At 46.9% G+C, this 21834-nt stretch overlaps 2 protein-coding genes across 6 annotated transcripts; both read left to right on the forward strand.

Moving 5' to 3' along the window:
- Positions 1-837: 837 nt before the first annotated feature.
- On the forward strand, positions 838-17547 carry arid1aa (AT rich interactive domain 1Aa (SWI-like)). 5 transcript variants are annotated; one of them, XM_047336316.1, is made up of 21 exons: positions 838-2115; positions 4702-4920; positions 5007-5606; positions 5735-5830; positions 6595-6838; positions 7609-7698; positions 7846-8016; positions 8566-8879; positions 8940-9067; positions 9218-9363; positions 9469-9554; positions 9695-9904; positions 10000-10204; positions 10364-10517; positions 10666-10835; positions 10958-11144; positions 12165-12290; positions 12953-13049; positions 13198-14041; positions 14167-14297; positions 14386-17547. In XM_047336316.1, exons 1-21 carry the CDS (start codon positions 1174-1176, stop codon positions 16267-16269), a joined length of 7044 nt encoding a protein of 2347 aa, XP_047192272.1. In that variant the 5' UTR covers positions 838-1173; the 3' UTR covers positions 16270-17547. The 5 variants fall into 5 exon arrangements, with proteins under 5 accessions (XP_047192272.1, XP_047192274.1, XP_047192264.1 ...); XM_047336318.1 differs by having other exon boundaries at positions 8566-8867; XM_047336308.1 differs by having other exon boundaries at positions 8566-9067.
- Positions 17548-18377: 830 nt separating this feature from the next.
- On the forward strand, positions 18378-21084 carry pigv (phosphatidylinositol glycan anchor biosynthesis, class V). The gene is made up of 3 exons (XM_035638064.2): positions 18378-18733; positions 18919-20085; positions 20192-21084. Exons 1-3 carry the CDS (start codon positions 18671-18673, stop codon positions 20477-20479), a joined length of 1518 nt encoding a protein of 505 aa, XP_035493957.2. The 5' UTR covers positions 18378-18670; the 3' UTR covers positions 20480-21084.
- The last annotated feature ends 750 nt before the right edge of the window (positions 21085-21834 follow it).

Genomic DNA, 21834 nt, shown 5'->3' on the forward strand with positions numbered 1-21834 from the left:
GAGACAGACAGAGAGGAGAGGAGAGGGGGTGGTAGAGGAGCGCAGAGCAGAGCGGAGCAGGCAGCAGGCAGGGGAGGGAATAGAAGAGAATGTGCATTGGTAGTCTCGTTTGCTGCAAGGCTTCCTCCTTCTGCTCTGGAAAAACCTGTGTATGCTGCCTTAGCTCGCCTGAATACGTCTCAGAATCACTGGTGGGAAATAACCAACAAAACATACATACAGGCAGATTATTATTATTATTATTTTAAAATCATTATACATTTATAGATATGGAAATTAGCTCCACATTGTTTTATTTATTTAGGTAAAGGGTCATAACTTTATTACAAAAAAGCCAGGCTAAATGAACTCTATGCAAATATTTTCTATATATTCTATAGAAATATATTCTATCCATTTAATTTCCACGTAGGTGTTTGCATTAGAGCTGCTTTTACGTGTGCAAACTGCATCCACATCCATGCAAACACACGCACACGCACATACACACACACGCACACACACTTAAAAAATATATTTCATTAATTAATCAGTTTCTCACCTTGCACATACAATCATGCATTTAACATAATTGTAATGCACAGCTTCTGTTTTTACGTTGGATTGTAAATTAGTTTTTTATATAAATAAATATTTTAGTAACACAACGTTTAAATAAGTATTAGAGTTTTGAGAACATTAGACTTGTCTTCATGTGGAGAAAATATTCCACATAAGTAAGAAGAAGAGGGGGGGGGGAGAGGAGGAGAAGAGAGAGAGAGAGAATGTGAGGCTGCGCGACCGAAGAGTCCGCTCCGCTGTGGGGAGGCGGGATCCGGTCCGTGTTTTGCAGCCGTCCGTGCGGCTCAGTAAAATGGCTGTATGTAGCGGAGCCTCGTGTTGGTTGGGTTCGCTCCCTGCCGCTGCCCGGGCTCAGTAACACAACTCCCACAACAATTTTTGTCGCTGTTTTACGCATTGTATGGAGCCTCCATCATCTCTCTAACTCATTTGCGGAGCCGGAACCGGGGGGATGGCCGCCGGAGTCGGGCCGGTGTGAGAATGAGTCGGCACAAGGATAAATGGTTATAAACAATTATTTATATTCAATGCTAGCTTGTGATTGTGACTGACTCGCCGAGAGAGGGAGAGAGAGGTGGTGGTGGTGGTGGTGGTGGGGGGGGGCGGTATATCATGGCCGCTCAGGTCGCCAGCGCCGCCACTCTGAACACTAGCCCGCCTTCCGAACTCAAAAAGCCGGATCGAGACCCCAAGGAGGAGTCGGTACCGAGGGAGAAGCAGTCAGACAAAAAGCAGCCGGGCTTGGACAGCGGATCGCCGGGCCGGGGGGATCTGCAGGACGGGGCCGAGGGTGGAAATGCAGGGGGAGGAGGGGAACCTGAGATGAAGAACGGGAATGGGAACCCGCCCAGGGCTAACAATAATAACCAGAATGACTCTGTCGGACCGGAGGGAAATAATCATCCCGGTTTGGTGCATCACCACGGCGCCGCGTTTCCTCCACCTTCATACGGATACAGCCAGCACTACGGCCGGGCCCCTTTTCATCAACATGGCGGACAACAAAGCCCTGGCATGGCAGCTGCTGCGGGTCCGGTCGTGCAGTCGAGCAACATGATGGACCCGTACCAGCCCAATTCGCACGAGCATGGCTTCGCGAACCACCAGTTCAACAACTACAACCCGTTCCCGAACAGGACTCCGTATCCCGGCCAGGCGTACGCCGTGAACTCCCCTCGCAGTACCCAGGCGCCGACAGCTGGGGGGCAGCCAGCTAAGCAGCAGCAGCAGCAGCAGCAGCAGCCGCCGCCGCCACCAGCGGGAGGACCCACGGCGATGGCCGGATCTTACAGTAACCAGAGATATAACATCGGCAACCCGCAGCCCACGTCCACGCCGACGCTCAACAAGCTCCTGACGTCCCCGAGCTCCACGCGGGGATATCCCAACTACCCGCCGGGCGACTACAGTAGCCAGGAGGCTGCTAGTAAGGGACCAGCGGAGCTGAGCAGTGGCGGCCAGTACGCAGGCAGCAATCCGGGCTGGCAACAAAGAAGCCACCACCCGTCGCCCATGAGCCCGGGGAGCGCCGGGCAGCCGCTGGTTAGGAACCAGGTAAAGTCCCGCGGGTCCAGGGAACACGGTCGAGGGCTGGAGCGCGTCCCCGTCCCTCCTCCTAGCTAGCGCACGACGCGGCTAGGCCAGCCATTGTCTGCTAGGAGTTCGCAAAGACTCTAAAATGGCTGCCTGTGCCTGTGCGCTGTCTCCCCCCCCCCCCCCACACCTCACACCAGACACGGTGGAAGAGTGTTTTAGACAACCGTCGGGAGGGTTCCTAGCTGCGCGGCGGTTTTACCCGCTCGGGGGGTTGAGGGGGGGGGACACATAAGTTGTTGAATCGACGGAGGGACGCGCCGCGGAGCCCGACAAGGCCCCGACTTGGGTAAATGGGCGCAAAGATCCTCGCCGAGCAGCGCTTTTTTTTCTTCTTCTTCTTGCGCGATAGCTTCTTTCCGCCGCTCGCATTAACCGTTGAATTGTGTTTGTACGCGCATTTAAAAGAGCCGGGCACACGGAGGCCAGCGTGCTATTACACACGTCCGATTGTGAAAGCGGCTTTTACGCGCTCGTATGTGTTGTTTTTCTTCGCCCGACGAGCGGTTACTCCGGGGCCGTGACGGTTGCACGTCGGAGCAGCCTCTCTAACGGCTACTCGAAACGCTCCGCGCCGGTCCGGTCGGAACGCCTCGTGGTACATTGAAAGGAAAACACTCGCGTCAACGGTTTGGCGTTTTCGCCACATCATTTCGTCGTTTTAATTCAACGCGTTTGCCCGGTGCAGCCGGGCAGCCCCCCCCCCCATGCACACGCTGCTGCCTGCAGGCAGCCAGCTCTGCAGGCAGCAGGTCGCCGTTTGCACTGGGATTTGAATTGTGGAGGTAAAATCCTGCTGTCAGAGCCAGGAGACAGTTGGTCTTGGGTTGACATGCTAGCCGAAATCTGATTGGCTGCTCACCCGCTGCTCATGGCCATTTATAATTACATGTGATGCGAGGCAACAGTTGGCGATAAGAGCGAGCGGCATTAACTCGTCGCAGGGCCGGTGGAGAGGTACACGGCCTGCCTGCCTCGCTCCCTCTGCTCAGCTCCACTTTCCACCATTCAATCAGACGTGTGGTGATGCCACAGCTTGGGGGCATAGATATTGCGTGATTCTTTTGGAGAAATACTTATTTGATCTTTTGGCAAATGTGTCCCAAAAAAAGATTAATATTCATACGAATACCAATGCTCGGTTCTATCATGCAGCTTGGTTTTTAATTTTTTCTCACCAGAATTAATCCCAAGTAGCTTGATGGACGATGTATGTGCTCATACCTGACGCACAAATGCAGCCTGCGTCATTGTATGCCAGGTAGTGTGTTGTTGTTGTTGTTTTTCTGTGCAACAAAAATAAACACACGCAGCAGCATCATCATCATCACCACCACCATTGACTGTTGATGACATAATGTCTTACGACATTGTCTGCTGTTCCATTAGTATTCTTGTTATTGATTCACATACACACATTTGTTATCCATGATGAGCACAGTCGTTGACTGATGGGCGCCTTTTGTTATGTCATATTGTAATTTGATACACTGTCAAAATGCAGGTTTGAGTGTGTGAGTGTGTGTGTGTGTGTGTGTGTGTGTGACAGCCTATGTCTTGCATGCCACACAAGTTTGACTGTGTGACTGCAAAGAATTCCCCCTCAGTCCTCCCCCCAAGCCAATCAGGAGGCAGTCCACCATCTCTCACCCACCAAGGGAGTTTCCTCTCTGTCTTATGCAGATTAGCCATGTGCTACTCCTATTTATTTCACTTCATTATCTGGGATCTGCAAAATGTCACATAAGGCATTTTTGCATACCTTTTGTAAAAGGCTGTTGTTACGCCAAGGAGGCTCCTCTCACCAGAAGTGCACATGTGGGAATTCACTTGAGGATATTCTTTAGGTATTTCTAGTAGATCATGAAATTCCGGTCTTTTTTATTCCAAATAGTTTGGGTGGAGGCCAGGTAATAATTGGATCCTAAATTAAACATTCCAGTTTAGTGTAGCGGTAAGTTGAAGGCACTAAAAATTTAGACACAGCACCCATTTCTTTTTACATGAAGAATGTTTATACTAACCGTTGGGTTACAGACAGAGTATGCTCCTGTACATTTTTCACGCTCTCCGGCTGTTTGTGAAAGTACTTCCTTCATCTCTGATGTCATTCATCCAGAGCCAAACTGCCTTCTCTGGGGGGAAAGAGCTACTTGGACCAGGCTCAAAACAGGAGCACAGCTGGGATATGTTTAAGATTGGGCAGACTGCCCTCCATTTGAAAGTAGATATATATAGCTCTGTTGACTTCCGCAACTATGGCAAAGTGAGGTGAAAAAAAAATCAGGGTAATGACCGTGGGAAATAAGGTGGAATAGAAGGACAGTTACCGTATCCACTGAAGTTTGTTTTTACAGGTTAAATCCTTCAAAAGCAGCGCACTGCGGGCAATTATTCTATGGACTTTGAAGAAAACACTATTGTCATAATTAATCGATATAAGATTCAGGGGGGCTATTTGTGCATTGCAGCACTTGTTATTTAGAATTATCGTATGTTGTTTGGTAATTAATTTAATTCATTTCCTGATGTTCTTACTCCGTGCAGCCACCTGGTCCCATGGATCCAATGGGGAAAATGAGAGGCCAACTATATGTTGCAGGCAGTCCATACGGTCAGCAGTCACAGCAGGGGCCCCCCACAGGTCCACAACAGGGACCCGGTTACCCAGGCCAGGGTTATGGCTCTCCAGGTCCCCAGCGATACCCAGTGGGAATGCAAGGAAGAACCCCTGGAAATATGGGTACCATGCCATATGGTCCACAGGTACATCACTTGATTTCTCTTGTTCAGAACTAAGTTTTTATCCGCGTCAGTGTTTTAAGTATTATGTGTTTGTGTGTTCTGTTTAGATGGGATCTTATGGACCGCAGGGAGCAGGAGGTTATGGCTCTCAGGGCCAGGCACAGTATTACGGCCAGCCTGGCCAGGCTCCTCATCCAAGCCAGCAGCAAACCCCCTACTCACAGCCCCCACCGGGACAACCGGGTGGCCAGACACCTTACCCAGGGCAACCCCACCCTGCGCCAACTTCTGCTCCTCACACCCAGGGAGGACCACCATATCAGCAGCCCCACATGCCCCCACAGCCCCAGGGGCCACTGCCAGGCCCATCCCAAGGGCCCCCACAATCTCAGCCACCTTATTCTCAAGCCTCAGCCCCACAGCCTGGCCAGCCTCCCTACGCCCAACAGCAGGGTCCTCCCAGTCAGGCCCCGCCGCAGCCAAGTTCTCAGGCTCCCCCTGGATCACAGGGACAGTCTAGCTACCCTGGATCTACACAGGGGCCTCCGCAGCCTCCCTCGCAGCAACAGCAGGCACAGTCCCAGCCTCCACAGCAGCCATCGGGACACAGCCAACACCCACAGGGCCAGCCTGCTGCGTACCCACAGAACCCGCAGCAGCAAGCACAACAGTCACCTTTTCAGCGCTTTCCTCCTCCACCACAGCAGGTACTGCCCCCTGTGCTGGATCTTCATCATGTTTATTCATCATGTTTCATTTTCTTTCTGTGTGTTCACGTGCATGCGTTTCTGTATCTCGGGCAGAACACTTAAGCACATGTTCTCTTGTCTTTTAGGAGGTATCCCAGGACTCATTTCAGTCCAACGCCCCGCCATCCACTCAGCCTAAATCCGGCCCAGAGGACAGCCAAGGCCGCCCCTCCAGCCTTCCGGTCAGTTATGCTTGTTATATCATGGCTGGAACATTAAGAGCTCTCTTTTTTTTTACACTGCTTTTGCTTTTCACCCCTGTTGTTTGCGTGTTACATTCTATTTGTGTGTTGTAGTTTTAAGGTCACAGGACATATTCATTTTACTATTTATCACAAATACGACATTGTCTGGCTTGTTACATTTTGTAATTTTGAATGTCCGCTATTAATGTTTTGAAAGCGCTCATTATGCCGTGTGCCTGTGTGGCGGCTGCTGTGCTCACTGTCCCTTGATGATTTTAGTCTGTGTGCTGCTGCCTGTTAGTGGTTGTTGAGGCAGCTGTGTGGAGAAAGTGTGTAAATGGGTAGATCTGAGATGAATACAAGAGAGTTTGTTTGTGTATTAAATCACATGGCACGGCTGCTGCTACAAGCTGACTCAGCTCGCATCCTACAAACCTTCGTAACCATGACAACCATCTGCACTAATGTACACTAGTTTTGTTTTTTTTTACATTTTCTTTGAAAGGAATAAATGAGGAAAAAAGGCCTCTGGGGGTGTGTGTGTGTTTGTACGTCACTTTAATCTTTAAAAAGAAAACTGACTGCAGCCAGTGGATGAAACAAAAATTACCTCATTAATAATAGTTACGATGAATCTAAACAGACAGCAAAAATGCTGAATCGTCTGAATCCATAATAAATATTTTAAATTGTTGTTTTAACCTTCTCTCATACCATGTTTGTTGACTTTGTTGTTTCTGCTCGACCCAAATTTTTTTCAGGACCTGTCGGGCTCCATCGATGACCTGCCTACAGGTACGGAGGGCGCCCTGAGTCCCGGCGTGAGTACATCAGGTGTGTCCAGCAGCCAGGGCGAGCAAAGTAACCCGGCTCAGTCGCCTTTCTCTCCACACACGTCTCCCCACCTGCCAGGCATCAGGGGGGGGCCTTCTCCTTCCCCAGCTGGCTCCCCTGCCAGCGCCAGCACACCCCGCACAGGACCACTGTCACCTGCCAACATGCCAGGTGGGCCGATCCCTCACTCACTGAAAGGAGACATACGATCAGTCGTGGATGCATTGTGGATTGTCAAATAGCAATGTCAAATTACTAGGGTTCTTGAATTTAATCAATATGTTTTAGTAGAAGACCTAAACAACAAAATTGTTATGCGTGACTTCTATTCTCAAATTATTAAACTCAGATTTTCCTGAGCGTTTAAGTTAGAAAAAAGTAGTTTCACTCATAATGAAATTGTTCCTTGAATCCCAGTTCGATACGTTTGGATTCCTTAGTCACTTTGGAGTCTTGGGTCAATTGTCACAAAATATACATTTGTTGGGACTCATCCAGGGTTAAAGATGTTAAAAATTGTGCAAGAGTGACAATAAGAGAAAGAAAGAAGAAGAAAAACAGCCAAATGCTAATCACCATATTTGTGCCCTTTTTTCTTGTTCCTTTGCAAAAGTTTGGAAGGTGCTTTTGTCCACCCACAAAACAGATAACAACTTAAATTATTAAATTAAATTATTTCTGCCAAGAGCACATTTGGAAATTGAGTAATATTTCCTAACATCCTATTCAGAATATGCCAACATTCAGTTTGCTTGTTGGATTCTCTTTTTGCCAAAACTTTGTATGATAAATGTTGTGGTGTTTTTTTTTGATTGATCAAGAATGGAAATCTGCCTTCGTCCTCAGTTCAAATACCCATGTTAGTCACATGAAAACCCTTGGCATAAAACTCAATACCCTTTTGAGCTCCCATTAACTTAAGTTAAACATTTATTGCTCAGGGACCCAGATGCCTCCCAGGCCGTCAAGTGTGCAGTCAGATGGGAGCCTACATCCAACAATGAGCCAGTCTCCTATGGCCCAGGAAAGAGGTATACTGTAGTCTAAATGCAAAAGTGTTCACAGAGCTTAAGATGTCGGGAGTGTTTGCTGTAGCATCAAAGTCTCCCTTTCCCAAATTTCCCCATTGTGGGACGAATAAAGGAATATATCATCTCATCTCTCTTTCCCGCTTTCAGGGTTTATGCAGAGAAACCCTCAAATGCCCCCTTATGGCTCCCCCCAGTCGGCCTCTGCACTTTCGCCGCGACCGTCCTCAGGAGGACAGATACATCCTGCGATGGCCCCATATCAGCAGAACAACTCCATTGCTGGCTACGGGCAACAAGGGGCACAGTATGGCCCCCAAGGCGAGTACTTTTGAATCATTGCTGTCAGGGTTTGCCTTTTTTTTGTTATGACATTGTGAAAAGATTATTTGAAATTTTTCAAGAGACCCTTCTTTGGCTTGATTCTTGATTTATGAAAGTTTTCCACCTTATTTACTGTGTTTGTAAAGTTATCTCCTATACACATTAACCAGTAGACAAACCTGTGGAATATATGTCCCTGCCCAGTAGGAATACCATGCAACCACTGGTCCCTCCCTCCGACTCTGTTGTGGCTATTTATAGCTGTGAGGCAGAGAGTCAGCTGACGTAGCAGAGCCTCCTGTCAGTAGAGCCGAGACTGTGACGAAGGCTTGTTGCTCAGGGTGCATAGCTCTCTGTGTTCGCACACAAGAGGGAAAAAGTCTGCCTTGTACTGCTGCATTGGAATAGACTTTGTCATAGCTGTAACAATTCTCTTTTAATGTTGAACACAAACGTTTGGGTGGTTTTTTTCTTCCCCAGAGCAGTTTACAACTGGAGCCAAGTGATTACATTAATTGATTTTTTTTTTTGTAATATCATCCTTAGGTTATCCCCGTCAGCCTGGCTATGGCAACATGCCCAACGCCAACTACCCTGGTCCAGGCATGGGCCCAATGAACCCTATGGCAGGACAAGGTGGGGGGCCACCATATGCTGGCATACCTCCAGGAAGGATGCCTCCAAATCAAATGGGGGCCCGTCCCTATGGCCCCAACATGGGCCCCAACATGGGCCCCAACATGGGCCCCAACATGGGCCCCAACATGGGCCCCAACATGGGCCCCAACATAGGCCCCAACATGGGCCCCAACATGGGCCCCAACATGGGCCCCAACATGGGCCCCAACATGGGCCCCAACATGGGCCCAAACATAGGACCCAACATGGGTCCCAACATGGGTCCCAACATGGGCCCCAACATGCCTGCTAACATGGGCAACATGCCACCCCAGGTAGGCTCAGGAATGTGTCCACCTCCTGGCATGAACAGAAAGTCCCAGGACCCAGCGGCCATGCAGCACCCTGCCACCAACTCCATGCACAGCAGGTTGGTTGATGTTGGACCCTTAAGTGCCTCCTGTTATTTACCTCATTCTCACGTAGGCTTAAATATGCGATGGCTGTACCATGACTTTATTTACTTTTCCTTTAACTGTTGCGTAAACTAGATTCTCATATTTTTTTCTTCTCCATTCAGGATGCCTGGTTACCCCAACATGTCTCCAGGCATGATGGGGTCCGGTCCGCCTTATGGCCCTCCCATAAACAACATGCCTGGAATGATGAACACACAAGGCGGATCACCTTATCCTATGGGGCCAAACATGGCCAACAACTCGAGTGGTAAGTTGTACATGGATCACTGAACCGAGCCTTTTTCTCTTTTTTTATTTTTTATGTAGTAATTTCACTGCCATTCAATTTCCAATCTCACTCCTTGTGTCTCAGGTATGGCCCCCAGTCCAGAGACGAACAATAAGATGAATAACAAAGTAGATGGGAGTGTAACGCCCAAGCCAGAACCTAAATCCAAGGTAACCTGTTTATTATACTGTATTTTGTAATAATAGTATTTGTGAAAGTCTTACAGTGTCAAATGTCTTCTTTTGGTGCATTTGTTGAATTTCCACTGTGCTTTAAAATTGCCTTCTTGCGTTTTTTTTGCACAAAACAGAAGTCCAATTCTTCCACCACAACCAATGAAAAGATAACACGCCTGTATGAGTTGGGGCCTGAGCCGGACAGAAAGATGTGGGTGGACCGTTATTTGGCCTTCGTTGAAGAGAAAGCCATGAGCATGACGAACCTGCCTGCTGTAGGACGCAAACCCCTCGACCTCTTCCGGCTGTATATGTCGGTTAAAGAGATCGGAGGCATGACACAGGTTAGTAAGGCATTTACAAATGGCAATGAAGTACATTTATACCTTGTCCTTTCCATTATTGTATCATTTTCTAATTATGTCTCATTGTGCCTCAGGTGAATAAGAATAAGAAGTGGCGTGATTTGGCCACTTCCCTGAATGTGGGTACATCAAGCAGTGCTGCCAGTTCTCTGAAGAAACAGTACATCCAGTGTTTGTATGCCTTTGAGTGCAAAGTCGAGCGTGGTGAGGATCCTCCTCCTGAGATTTTTGCAGACAACAAAAAGAACCAAGCTGCTAAGGTCCAGCCGCCCTCTCCAGGTTAGATCCATACTATTTTTTGAAGTCGAACACTTATTTTTGTGAAATTCCAAGTCTGTAAAACACATCCCAACACAAACAACAGAAATACAAAACCGTTTGAGTGTCATTAAAGTTATGTACCGTGTCTTTCTGCTCCTCCTTTATTTCAAACTGAAGCGTCCCTCTGCTCCACAGCTGGGTCAGGCTCTCTGCAGGGTCCTCAGACACCCCAGTCCACCAGCAGCTCCATGGCCGAGGGGGGAGACTTAAAACCGCCAACCCCAGCCTCCACTCCTCATACCCAGATGCCGCCCATGCCACCAGTGTCCAGGTGACTCTTTAAAAAAAAAAATTGCCGTCTAATTTTACCTTCAAAACGGCATTTGAATAAGAGAACCTCATTTCTTTCTGCCTTTCCTTCTATTTCTCCCACTTACTCCTAATTCCCCATCCCCCACTTAACTCTGCTGTCCCTCTAGGAGTAGCGTTAACCTGCAGGACCCCTTCTCTGAAGGAAATGACCCTGCTTTCCCGAGGAAGAACGTGACGCCCAACTCCGCCTATCAGTCCGGCATGAACACACCAGACATGCAGGGGCGCATGGGCACCTACGAACCCAACAAGGACCCCTTTGCCAACATGCGGAAAGGTAGGCACACTGAATGGCCTATAGCTGAATAGATCATGTTGTCCTAAAAGCTAAAATGCCTCCATAATTACCCATTAAGTTAATCCCTCCTAAATGGGCTTTAATTTTGAATGCATTTACAGTTGGGGAGCAGTTTTTACCTGCTAACCCGGGCCCTAACAGCGGGGTGGGCGACCAACAGCAGCAGCAACCGCCACAACAACAGCAGCAGCAGCAGCCTCCATTCAACAGGGGACCACCTGGGGCGATGGGCACGATGCCAATGGGGCCCAGACAGCAGTATCCTTATGGACCAGGCTACGACAGGAGGTAGGGATTATTGAATGGAAGGTCATTTACACTATTAAAAATAACCAGGATGTTTTTTTATTAAAACGAAAAACTCAAGTTCCCATGCAGGTCAGTAAAAAAACAAGTCAAACTTTAAACTTTGCGAGTGATTTAAAAAAAAAAATATATAAACATAATATAATTTCAAGCAATACTTGGTGAGAATTTCATGGCTTCTTACACATTTATCTTTGCTTTAAAGTGATGATGTATTGCCAAGGATTCTCATGATGTTGTAGAAACAAGAACCAAATAATATGTTCAAATTCAGTGACATGAAAATGTTGGGTGAAGGACCATATTGTTCGATGATGAGACATTTTGCTGTCATGCCTCTGCTCATCCTCTGAGGTTTATACTTGTTATTTATGAAGTAGTCATCATTATTGGAATCCTGTGTTGTCTCATTTTATTACTCCCTTAAATTTATGATTCATTTTGATTTGTTGATCACTGACATGTGGATTCTGATCTTTTTTTCTGTGTAATCATTGAAAGGTCAAGCATTGGATTTATGCTGTACTGGAAAAAAAACGTTAAGCAAAAATTAAATAACTAAATTTAACCTTGGAGTCTATGTTTAAAATTCAAAATATCTCTAATCTGTTAAATTGAGACAAAAACATTGTTCTTACCAATTAAAGTTTTGTGTGATGTGTGAGGCAGAAGCACCACAGATAACACTATTTTTGTCGAAAGAACATGGCAAATTGGTAAAGTCACTGTTGGCATCACACACTGTTTAGAACAGGCCATGAAAGAAGCATTTATCCACTGTGACCTGTCTGACTGGTAGCAGTCAGGCTAAAAAAAGAACTGGACAATAAATTTGACTATTAGCACATTAAATTACAACCAAAGTATTCAAGGTTGTAGTTGTGGTTGTAACATTAACTATCCCGTTGTCATATTTTGATCTGTAGCATGATTTTTTTGACTGGAAGAAGCAATATATGGAAGAAAAACATACCATGCCTGTTGTGATTTTTTTTTTCCCAGATCGGAGCAAGGATTGGGCCCAGAGGGCAACATGGGATCCGGTGCTCCTCAGCCAAACCCGATGATGCCTGCCAATGCCGATGCGGGGATGTATTCGCCAAATCGCTTCCCACCACAGCAGCCACGGTCAGTTCTCCACATTGCTTATTGTATCTGCTAAACTTAAACACTACTGTCGACGGACGCTTTTGCAAATCCTAATGAAATAATGGGCAGTTCTTGAAATATTTCAGAAAGGCAGGAAACGTATGAAGATTCCTCAGTTTTATTAGAATATCTATTTCATCAATGCATGATCACATCATGAACATGAAAAATATTGTTGCCGTCTTCCTAGGGTGAAATATTTACTCTAAAAACCTGACAGTTTTGTTTGAGCTTATTGAATGCAGAGGTGGTTAAGTAAGCATAGGCAGAGTTGCATTGATTGAAATATACTTTAAATTTGCAACGTGTGAATCCCATTTCAATAGTTTGGGGGCTAGTATTCTTAACAAACTTTTAAATGGTACAGTTAACAGAAAAGTTTTGTATTAGTCTTCAATATTTGCCTTTTTGTAATTAACAAATGGATCCTATTGATACAACTGAGACTGACACAATGGGGTTTTGTATAAGATATTTAAGTTTGTAGCTGTAAATGAAAAATAACCTTTGCCTTTTCATGGTTGTAAATTCATAACTATATGCCTTAACGCATATGTGTCTGACTGTACATGTGACTTAGCTGAGTGAGTGAGAGATGCATAATATTCATGGTGAGACTGACAGGGGCCTTATGTATACAGGCATGATTCCTATGGTAATCAGTATCCTGGACCGGGAACGCCCCCTACTGGCTCATACCCAAATCAGCAGCCTGGATTGTACCCACAACAACAACAGGTAATGATCCATCTGCATTACACTAACGCTCACTACACACTGGAAAAATAATGTATGTTTATTAACGGTATAGGAACCCATTTTTTACAACCATTTCTACTGAAATGGTGTGAAATAATTGTGCATCCGCACCTTTTTTAATGTGCAGAGTTACAAGCGTCCTGTGGAAGGGGGTTACCCTCCATCAAAACGTCACGAGGCGGAGTACAGTGGGCCTTTCCCCAGTGGACAACAACCACAACCGCCACAGCAACAGCAAGGAGGCACCGCTGCCCCCCCATCAGGACAACAGGAGTCGTACAATCAGTACAGCGGCAGTGGGCCCTACCCTGGCTCTGATCGCCGTCCACCTGGCCCAGGCAATCAGTTCCCCTTCCCCTTTGGTCGTGAACGAATGCCGGGAGCGACGGGGCCCAATGCTCAGCCCAGCATGCCCCCTCAGATGATGCAGCCAGGCCCTGAGGGTCCTCAGGGAGGCATGTGGCAAGGGCCGCGAGACATGAACTATCAGAACTACCCCAGCAGGCCAGGTGGCCCTGGGGGCCCACCCCAGGGACCCGGTTACCCTGGCATGAATCGTTCAGAGGAGATGATGTCATCAGAACAACGCATGAATCATGACGGTCAGTGGGGGGGTCAGATGGGCCCACGGCAGCCTCCCTATGGTCCAGCTGGGCCTGGCCAACCTATGCCTCGTTCAGTACAGTCCAACTACCCGCCCCCTCAGGGTGTGCAGAACCACATTCCACAGGTGTCCAGCCCGGCCTCCATGCCCCGCCCGATGGAGAGCAGGACATCACCCAGTAAATCTCCCTACATGCATGGAGTAATGAAGATGCAGAAGGCTGGACCCCCAGTGCCTGCTTCTCACATAGTGCCCCCTCCAGTGCAGTCGCCTCTAATAAGGCGAGACATGCCTTTTCCCCCAGGATCCATAGAAGCTTCGCATCCTGTCCTGAAACCACGTCGGAGACTCACCATGAAAGATATCGGTATGACTAGATTATAAATGGCAAAAATCATCTTGAGACATTATTATTATCATTGTTATTATTAATATTATAACACTATTATTCAAGTTGTTGCTCAGACAGTGTTTAATTTCTTGACTCCATAGGAACACCAGAGGCCTGGAGAGTCATGATGTCATTAAAGTCTGGTTTATTGGCTGAGAGCACGTGGGCCTTAGATACCATCAACATTCTCCTGTATGACGACAACAGTATTTCCACCTTTGATCTGAACACGGTGAGACTTGACATTGAGCCGTTAATGATAGTACAGTATGCACGATGATCATGTCTAATATTTTCTTATATTTCTGCTCTTTTTCCAGTTGCCTGGCCTATTAGAGTTGGTGGTTGAGTATTTCAGACGCTGCCTCATTGAAATCTTTGGCATCCTGCGGGAGTATGAGGTTGGAGATCTTGGTCAGAGGACATTACTTGATCCTGACGCCTTGAAAAAAGAATGGGAGAGCGTGGCAGAAGAGGAACCACGGGCCGAGGACATGGAACAAGAGGATGAAGATGACGAAGAAGAGGAGGAGCGAGAAATGGACGGACCAACTTGCGTGAAAGAGGAGCAAGAGCAGGAGCAGTGCAGTAAATCTCGGGGTCGAGATGAGAAGGCAGAAGACGGGGAGAAGAAGAGCAAGGGTTCTTCGTCTGAGCAGACGGGCTCATTGCAATCCCTACCCGCCCATGAGAGACGCAAGCAGGCCAGCAAGTTTGACAAGTTTCCTCTTAAGGTGGTACGAAAGAAAGACCCATTCGCGGCCGGCCAGTCTAACAATCACGGCAAAATGCAAGAGTTTGACAGTGGGTTACTTCACTGGAGTGCTGGAGGGGGAGACTCGACAGAACACATCCAGACCCACTTTGAACCACGCAAAGACTTCTTGGAGCCTCGAGAACGAATACTCGTGCCCCCAGCTTTGCTGAGGAGACGAGTCCCAGAAGAAGAGACACGGGAAATTTTTTTACCAAATGATGAGGTGAAAGGGAAGCATCACGACGAAGAAGAAAGGCCAAAAGAGTCATCTTCCTCGGAGAAAGTAGCCGCCTCAGAGAAGGCCAGCCCCAGACCCATCAGCGAAGACGAGAGGAAAACACAATCTGAGACCAAGACCGTTGAGAGAGATGCTGCAATTCACCTGGAGAACATTAGGTCAATTCTTTCCCCCGGCAGCGTTTTCATCCCACGGGCAAAGCAGACTGGCACCATCCTGGAGGACGAGCCTCACAGTAAAGACGAGGGGCCGCTCATTGCACTGGCTAACTGGCAGGATTCTTTATCCCGCCGTTGCATTTGTGTATCTAATATTGTCCGCAGTCTCTCCTTTGTACCGGGCAATGACCACGAGATGTCCAAACACCCAGGGCTGTTGCTGCTACTAGGTCGCCTGATCCTGCTCCACCACAGGCACCCTGAGCGCAAACAGGCCCCGCTCACCTATGAGAAAGATGAAGATTCAGAGGAGGGCATGGGCCAAAGGGATGAATGGTGGTGGGACTGTCTGGAGCTCCTGAGGGAGAACACACTGGTCACTTTGGCGAACATCTCAGGCCAGTTGGACCTTTCTCTCTACCCTGAGAGCATCTGCTTGCCCCTACTTGATGGTCTTCTCCACTGGGCCGTCTGCCCCTCAGCAGAGGCCCAGGACCCCTTCCCCACCCTGGGCCCCCACAGTTCTTTGTCACCCCAGAGACTGGTCCTGGAGACGCTAAGCAAATTAAGCATCCAAGACAACAATGTGGACCTCATTTTGGCCACTCCACCATTTGGTCGGATAGAGAAGCTATACGGGAACCTGGTGCGGCTAATCGGAGACAGGAAGGTTGCCGTCTGCAGGGAGATGGCCGTGGTCCTACTGGCCAACCTGGCCCAGGGTGATACTATGGCAGCCCGAGCAGTCGCTGTTCAGAAGGGCAGTGTGGGCAACTTGCTGGGCTTCCTGGAGGATAGTCTGGCTGCCACACAGCTTCAGCAGAGCCAGAGCTCTCTACTACACCTACAGGGGATGCACTTCGAACCCACAAGCCCGGACATGATGCGGCGAGCGGCCCGGGCTCTGCACGCCTTAGCCAAGGTGGAGGAGAACCACTCAGAATTCACACTACACGAATCCCGACTCCTCGACCTGTCAGTGTCTCCCCTAATGAACACGCTGGTTTCTCATGTTATCTGTGATGTACTCTTTCTGATTGGCCAGTCATGACAGCTGTAGGGAGCCGTGGCTCCACTTTTTGGGGGGTTTGTCCCCAATCCCCTCTTCCCCGGTAACCTGGCTTGTGTGTGTAAAAGGGCAAGGAAAGTTGAAGTGACTGTCTTTAATTTATGAAAATCCTTCAGATTCCATTCTCTGAGCCCTCCCCAGGCCGTCCTTGTTCGAGGAGGATAATCACAGAGCTGTGGTGGATTACAAACCAGAGAGATGCCCACAAAGTGACACTACTTGCAACATGAATGCCGACTGGACGACACAGAGCAGAGCACCACAGTTGGGAGACTGTTCTGCACTTGGGGGGAAAAAGTACTTTTTAATGAAGATAAATGAATAAATAAATAGCTGAAAAACAAAAACTGTAACCAAAGTTGCTGTCTCGTTTACAGTGAGTTTGGGAGACACAGCGTGCCCTAGCTCTCCCCTCGAGGGCACGTTGAGTCCGTAACCGGTTGACGTTCAGAGGTGAAGCAGACTGACAAGTGGCCTACTGGTTATAGTTGCTGTAGTTGGATTCTCACCAGTCAGCCCGACGGCACACAAAGTGCTGTCAATAGACACCTTCACCAGGGAGGCCTGTGCAGTGTGCAGTAGATTGTAGGACATTTTCTGTACCATACTGCTCTTGAGTGTAAGCATTCTGTAACACACCCGTTTCACACAGAGGCTGACGATGCAGCTCTTCTAGAGTTTCGAGGTCATTTTAGTTTGGTGTTGAACAGAAAATGGCTTTCTTCCCCAAAGTACCAAGAACCTACAACCCTTACCTCCTCTTATCCCTTGATTGTATGAATACCCTTATGAAAAGAAATCACCTCTTAGGACTGGTTTTCAACTTCAAATACAGCTTTGCTGTGGTGTATATATAATGTTGTACATTACACTTCCTTTCTCTGTGTCTGTCTCTGTCTGTGTCACTATTCTCACACTTGTTATTGGTGAGGGATGGAGGCTGACTTTGTGAGTTTGGTCCGTGACCTCCAGTCCCCTGCCGATATGACCCACTCCTCTGGTCTTTCCACAGCTCCGTAGTGCGGCAGTCACGGCTCAAACCTGTTATCTCCTGGTACAACAAAAATAAACTAGATGAAGTACACATTGACAACTTTTCTCTGGTCATGGATTCTGCATATTTGTATTTCAGACTATGTAGCTAAGACAACATGTAAATTCCTCTCTTTCCCTTTTTTGGCTCAATGAATATCATTTATTCAGTATGAAATCTTTATACTATATGTTCCACGTGGTAAGAATAAATGTACATTAAATCTTCGTAAGCTGTTGATGGTTTTTATTTTCTTCTGGAATTATTACCTCTGCTGTACAAATGCATGAAGTCACATGGAATTAGGTTCAGAAGAATTCCTGAAACAAGTTTCTTTACCTCAGTGCTCAGGAAACGTGTGGACTCAGTATAGAATGCCTTGTGTTTGTATAGACCTCATTACAGTTTCTATGTTTCAGTAAAATTAAGTGTATGTAGGAAGAGCACTACAGCCACCAGTGTTTTATAGGCTAGGTAACAAAGCTTGCAGAAGGAGTATAGTACATAGGAGAGATTTGTATATGTATGAACTTATTTATCCAAACATGATTCATAACATCCAAACAATATTTGGCACATCTGCATCAGGGGGCAAACAGAAGTGAACCACAGAAACCACTTCATAGCAACATATATTTAATGTACTGTAGATCAGATTTTAAAAAACACCAACACTTAACAAGATTACTGACTAAAGCACGTGTATTTGTTACCTTAAATCGCAGCCAGTCTCGATTGATACACTTGATGATGAAAAATATATTTTTTTCATATTGGGAACAACGTGCTTGCGTCATTTGAAAACCATCCCATGAGACAACCTGCAGCTCCGCCTGCTGGAGGTGGAACGACACTCCACCCGTAATGCAATCATTACAATTTGATCAGCACAAATAGAAGGCTAAATACTGACGGAGATGGAAGCTATCACTCTTCCAGGTTTTTAGAAACCACATTTATTCATTTGCGCAGGAGGAGAAAGTGCACGAGGGGTTCCTCTCATCTGGAATCACGCACTTTTATTTTGAAATTGATTTCTAACTCCGTTGCACCGGAAGTGAAACGAGTAGCGATCAGCAGGAGAAGAGGATGTGGGAACAAAGATCGGCACCTGAGCGAAAACAAACGCCGCTCGGAGACGGGTGTCTATCTCCTAACATAAACGTTTACATTCTCCTGAAACTGTAAAACCCCCATAAAACTGTTAAACTTGAAGAATCTCGGCTTCTCCCTCCTGGCTATGTCCAACAGACACCATGACGGATCCAGCGGTGGCTGCCTCATAGGAGCGACAATGCTCGGGCCTGTCACAACCGGCTTTTCCACAGTGTTTCCGTCACATCAGTGACCATGGACGTCAGAGCAGTGCTGGAGTTTGCCACGGTCACCAGGGGCATCTCGCTGTTTTTGCAAGTGAGTGAAAAAGAAAATATGAGCACGACAACTTGCTAATATAGCTTCCCCTGTTTATACGTCAGGTGTTGATGATGATGGTAGCTCACAGACATGGTGACTGTACACCTGTGTGGCTTTTTGCTCTCTGTAACAAGGTGGCAGAATTTTTTTTTTTTGATGCTATAATTTGGTTTTCTCCCCAGGCGGTCTTGAACGCCGCCATCCCCGACCATGAAGCTGATGCGTTCACGCCACCGCGGACAGAGGAGCCTCTGTACCTGGACCCAGCGGTCGAGTGGTTACTGGGCGGCCTCTCTCACTGGGACGCCGAGCACTTCCTCTTCATCGCCGAGAGGGGATACCTCTACGAACACAACTTCGCTTTCTTCCCCCTCTTCCCCGTGGTGCTCCGCGGCCTGGCGGAGACGCTGCTGTGGCCCCTGAGCGGCTGGCTGAGCGTGCGGGGGCGCCTGCTGTTGGCCGTGGCTCTGGGGAACAGCGCCCTCTTCCTGCTGAGCGTGGTAGCCCTGTACGCGCTCAGTAAGATCGTCCTGCAGGACCGACGCCTCGCCCTGCTCTCCAGCCTCCTCTACTGCATCACACCTGCCAACGTGTTCATGACCGCCGGGTACTCGGAGAGCCTGTTTGCCGCCCTCACGTTCGGTGGCCTGTTCCTCCTGGAGAAGGGCTTCACCCTGCGAGCCTGCTTGGCCCTCAGCATAGCCACTGCGGCGCGATCCAATGGACTCGTCAACATAGGGTTTCTACTGTATCTGCCGTCACGGCACGCCATCTCTCAGATCCGCGTGTATCGCACGACAACAAAAGGCCACATTAAAGTCTTCCACTACGCTTGGGTCGTCGTACGTCTCCTGCTCACCTCCCTCCTGGGAACTGCGATCATCGCCCTTCCCTTCTGTGCTTTCCAGTACTATGGGTATAGGACGTTTTGCACACCGTCCGTCTCCCTGGAGCGGATCCCTCCAGCTCTTCTTTCACTGGCTGAACGGAAGGGCTATCGGGTTCCAGATGAAAATGGTCCACCACCCCTCTGGTGCATGAGACCCCTCCCGCTACTTTACTCTCACATCCAGGATGTGTACTGGGACCTGGGCTTCCTCCGTTACTTTGAGCTGAAGCAGATACCAAACTTTATCTTGGCACTACCTATGGCTACCCTCGGCATCATGGCAGCGTATGCTTATTTTCTAGCTAATCCAGAACTGTGTGTGAGACTTGGACTGTGGGAGACGGGTGCAGCTAAATGGCTCGACAAAGCCACACCGGGAATGTTCAACCCCAGAGTGTTTGTGTATATTGTGCATTCTACAGCACTCCTTGTGTTTGGAACTTTGTGCATGCATGTGCAGGTGAGTTAATAATATAATCCCCTTCTTGTGGAATGATTAAACTGACTGGATTTCAGGAGAAGCTGTTTTACATCCTCTCATTCACTTTTTTACTCTTCATTTCTAGGTTCTAACCAGATTCTTGGCCTCCTCGTCTCCTGTGCCGTTCTGGATCAGTGCTCATCTTCTCCTCCTCAACGAGCCACTTCTTCACCGGAGGAAAACGTCGAACCCCAACGTGCAGCTACAGACATATTTTGGAAATGGATGCAAACACACACTTCAGAACCCCATCATTGCACTGCTGCCACATTTTAAAACCTGTTCGACCACAACACAGAGCATCCTGGGATACTTCCTCTCCTACTGGGTGCTGGGGCTCGCTCTGCATTGTAACTTCTTGCCATGGACTTGACTTCTGACACTACTCTGAGCTTTAAATGCAATATTTCTGTGTATGACTGGGTTATTTACCATATTTTAAATTACACAAATCCACACACGGGTGTTTTTAAAAAAAAAAAGGATCATCAGGAATTGTCCAATTGTTCTCTGCAATATTGCATTACAAATAGATTATGATGAAAATAAAAGAATACCTGGTGGCAAAATTCGGTGAATGTCATTTATTTAAAAAAATTCATGTATGCACATCCAAAGTACAAAAACCAAACGCTTTACCTCATGTTTAGGTTATGTTGCCTAGTCCTACATAGAACTTCCTGACATGATTACATTTCCAATGCTTATTTATTCATGCAGTAGTCAAAGAATTCAATTTCTACATCTTGGTCAAATGTGTGTGTGTGTGTATAGTCGCTTTGTTCTTTTGTTGTAAATCCTGGGAAAACAATGGTGGGTTTTTTTTTTAATTATTATGTTCTTGCAGAAGCATTCAGATTTTATGCACTTTGTTTAATTTTGCAATGCATGTTTGGAATAATTATTCCAAGTTATAGTCTTGGACTTTTGGATGTGAATGGAAAAAATAAAAATAAATAAAATGGTTGGTGTAAAAAGGCTCTTTAATTTAGTTATATTTTAATGTAAAGGGAATTGGTCATTAATGTGAAACTTTTTTATTGTGTTTTGCTGTAAATATCAATAACCAGATGCAATATGACAAAGAAAAACATTCAAGGCATTTGTTCTGCATAACAATGTAACTACTTTGTTTTATTTTATAGTATCACCTTTTTTTGCCTATATGAAAAGGATGTTTTGGAAAAAAAATAGTCTTGGCTATGGCCTTAAAAAAAGTTAATTATCATGCTATGAATCTTTTCACTCATTCATTCCAAAAGAAACAAAATATGGTTGGAAAGTGTATATTATTTGACAGCTGACACCTTAAAGTCAAACAGCCAGTGATTTATCACTTGGTTATTTGGTAATAAAATCAAAGTGTTCAACAGAATACTGTTAGCGAATAGCTTTTGCTGATAAACAAAGGATAACTATGACGAGAACTGAGGACTCTATCTACCTGCCAAGGTCACATGCTGACAAAGAATGCAATGTCAGTGTGAGACAAACAAACCCCAGAGATTTCTTTGAGTCCGTGAGGATAATTTATGAATTAATCAAATAACCTTTGGATGTTGGAGGCCCTGTGCGTCTATAAAGTATTCCAATCTGCCTAAAAAGTAATGCCCGGTGTTAAGATTTTTAATTGCAGAGTGGAAAACTCCCACTGTCTCAAAATACTTTCAGAAGTATAGAATAGAAATAAAACTTAGCACAGACATATGTCAGTTTAAAAAGAGGTAC

Source organism: Scophthalmus maximus, chromosome 1 (genome assembly GCF_022379125.1).
Source record: "Scophthalmus maximus strain ysfricsl-2021 chromosome 1, ASM2237912v1, whole genome shotgun sequence".
Taxonomy (NCBI): Eukaryota; Metazoa; Chordata; class Actinopteri; order Pleuronectiformes; family Scophthalmidae; genus Scophthalmus; species Scophthalmus maximus.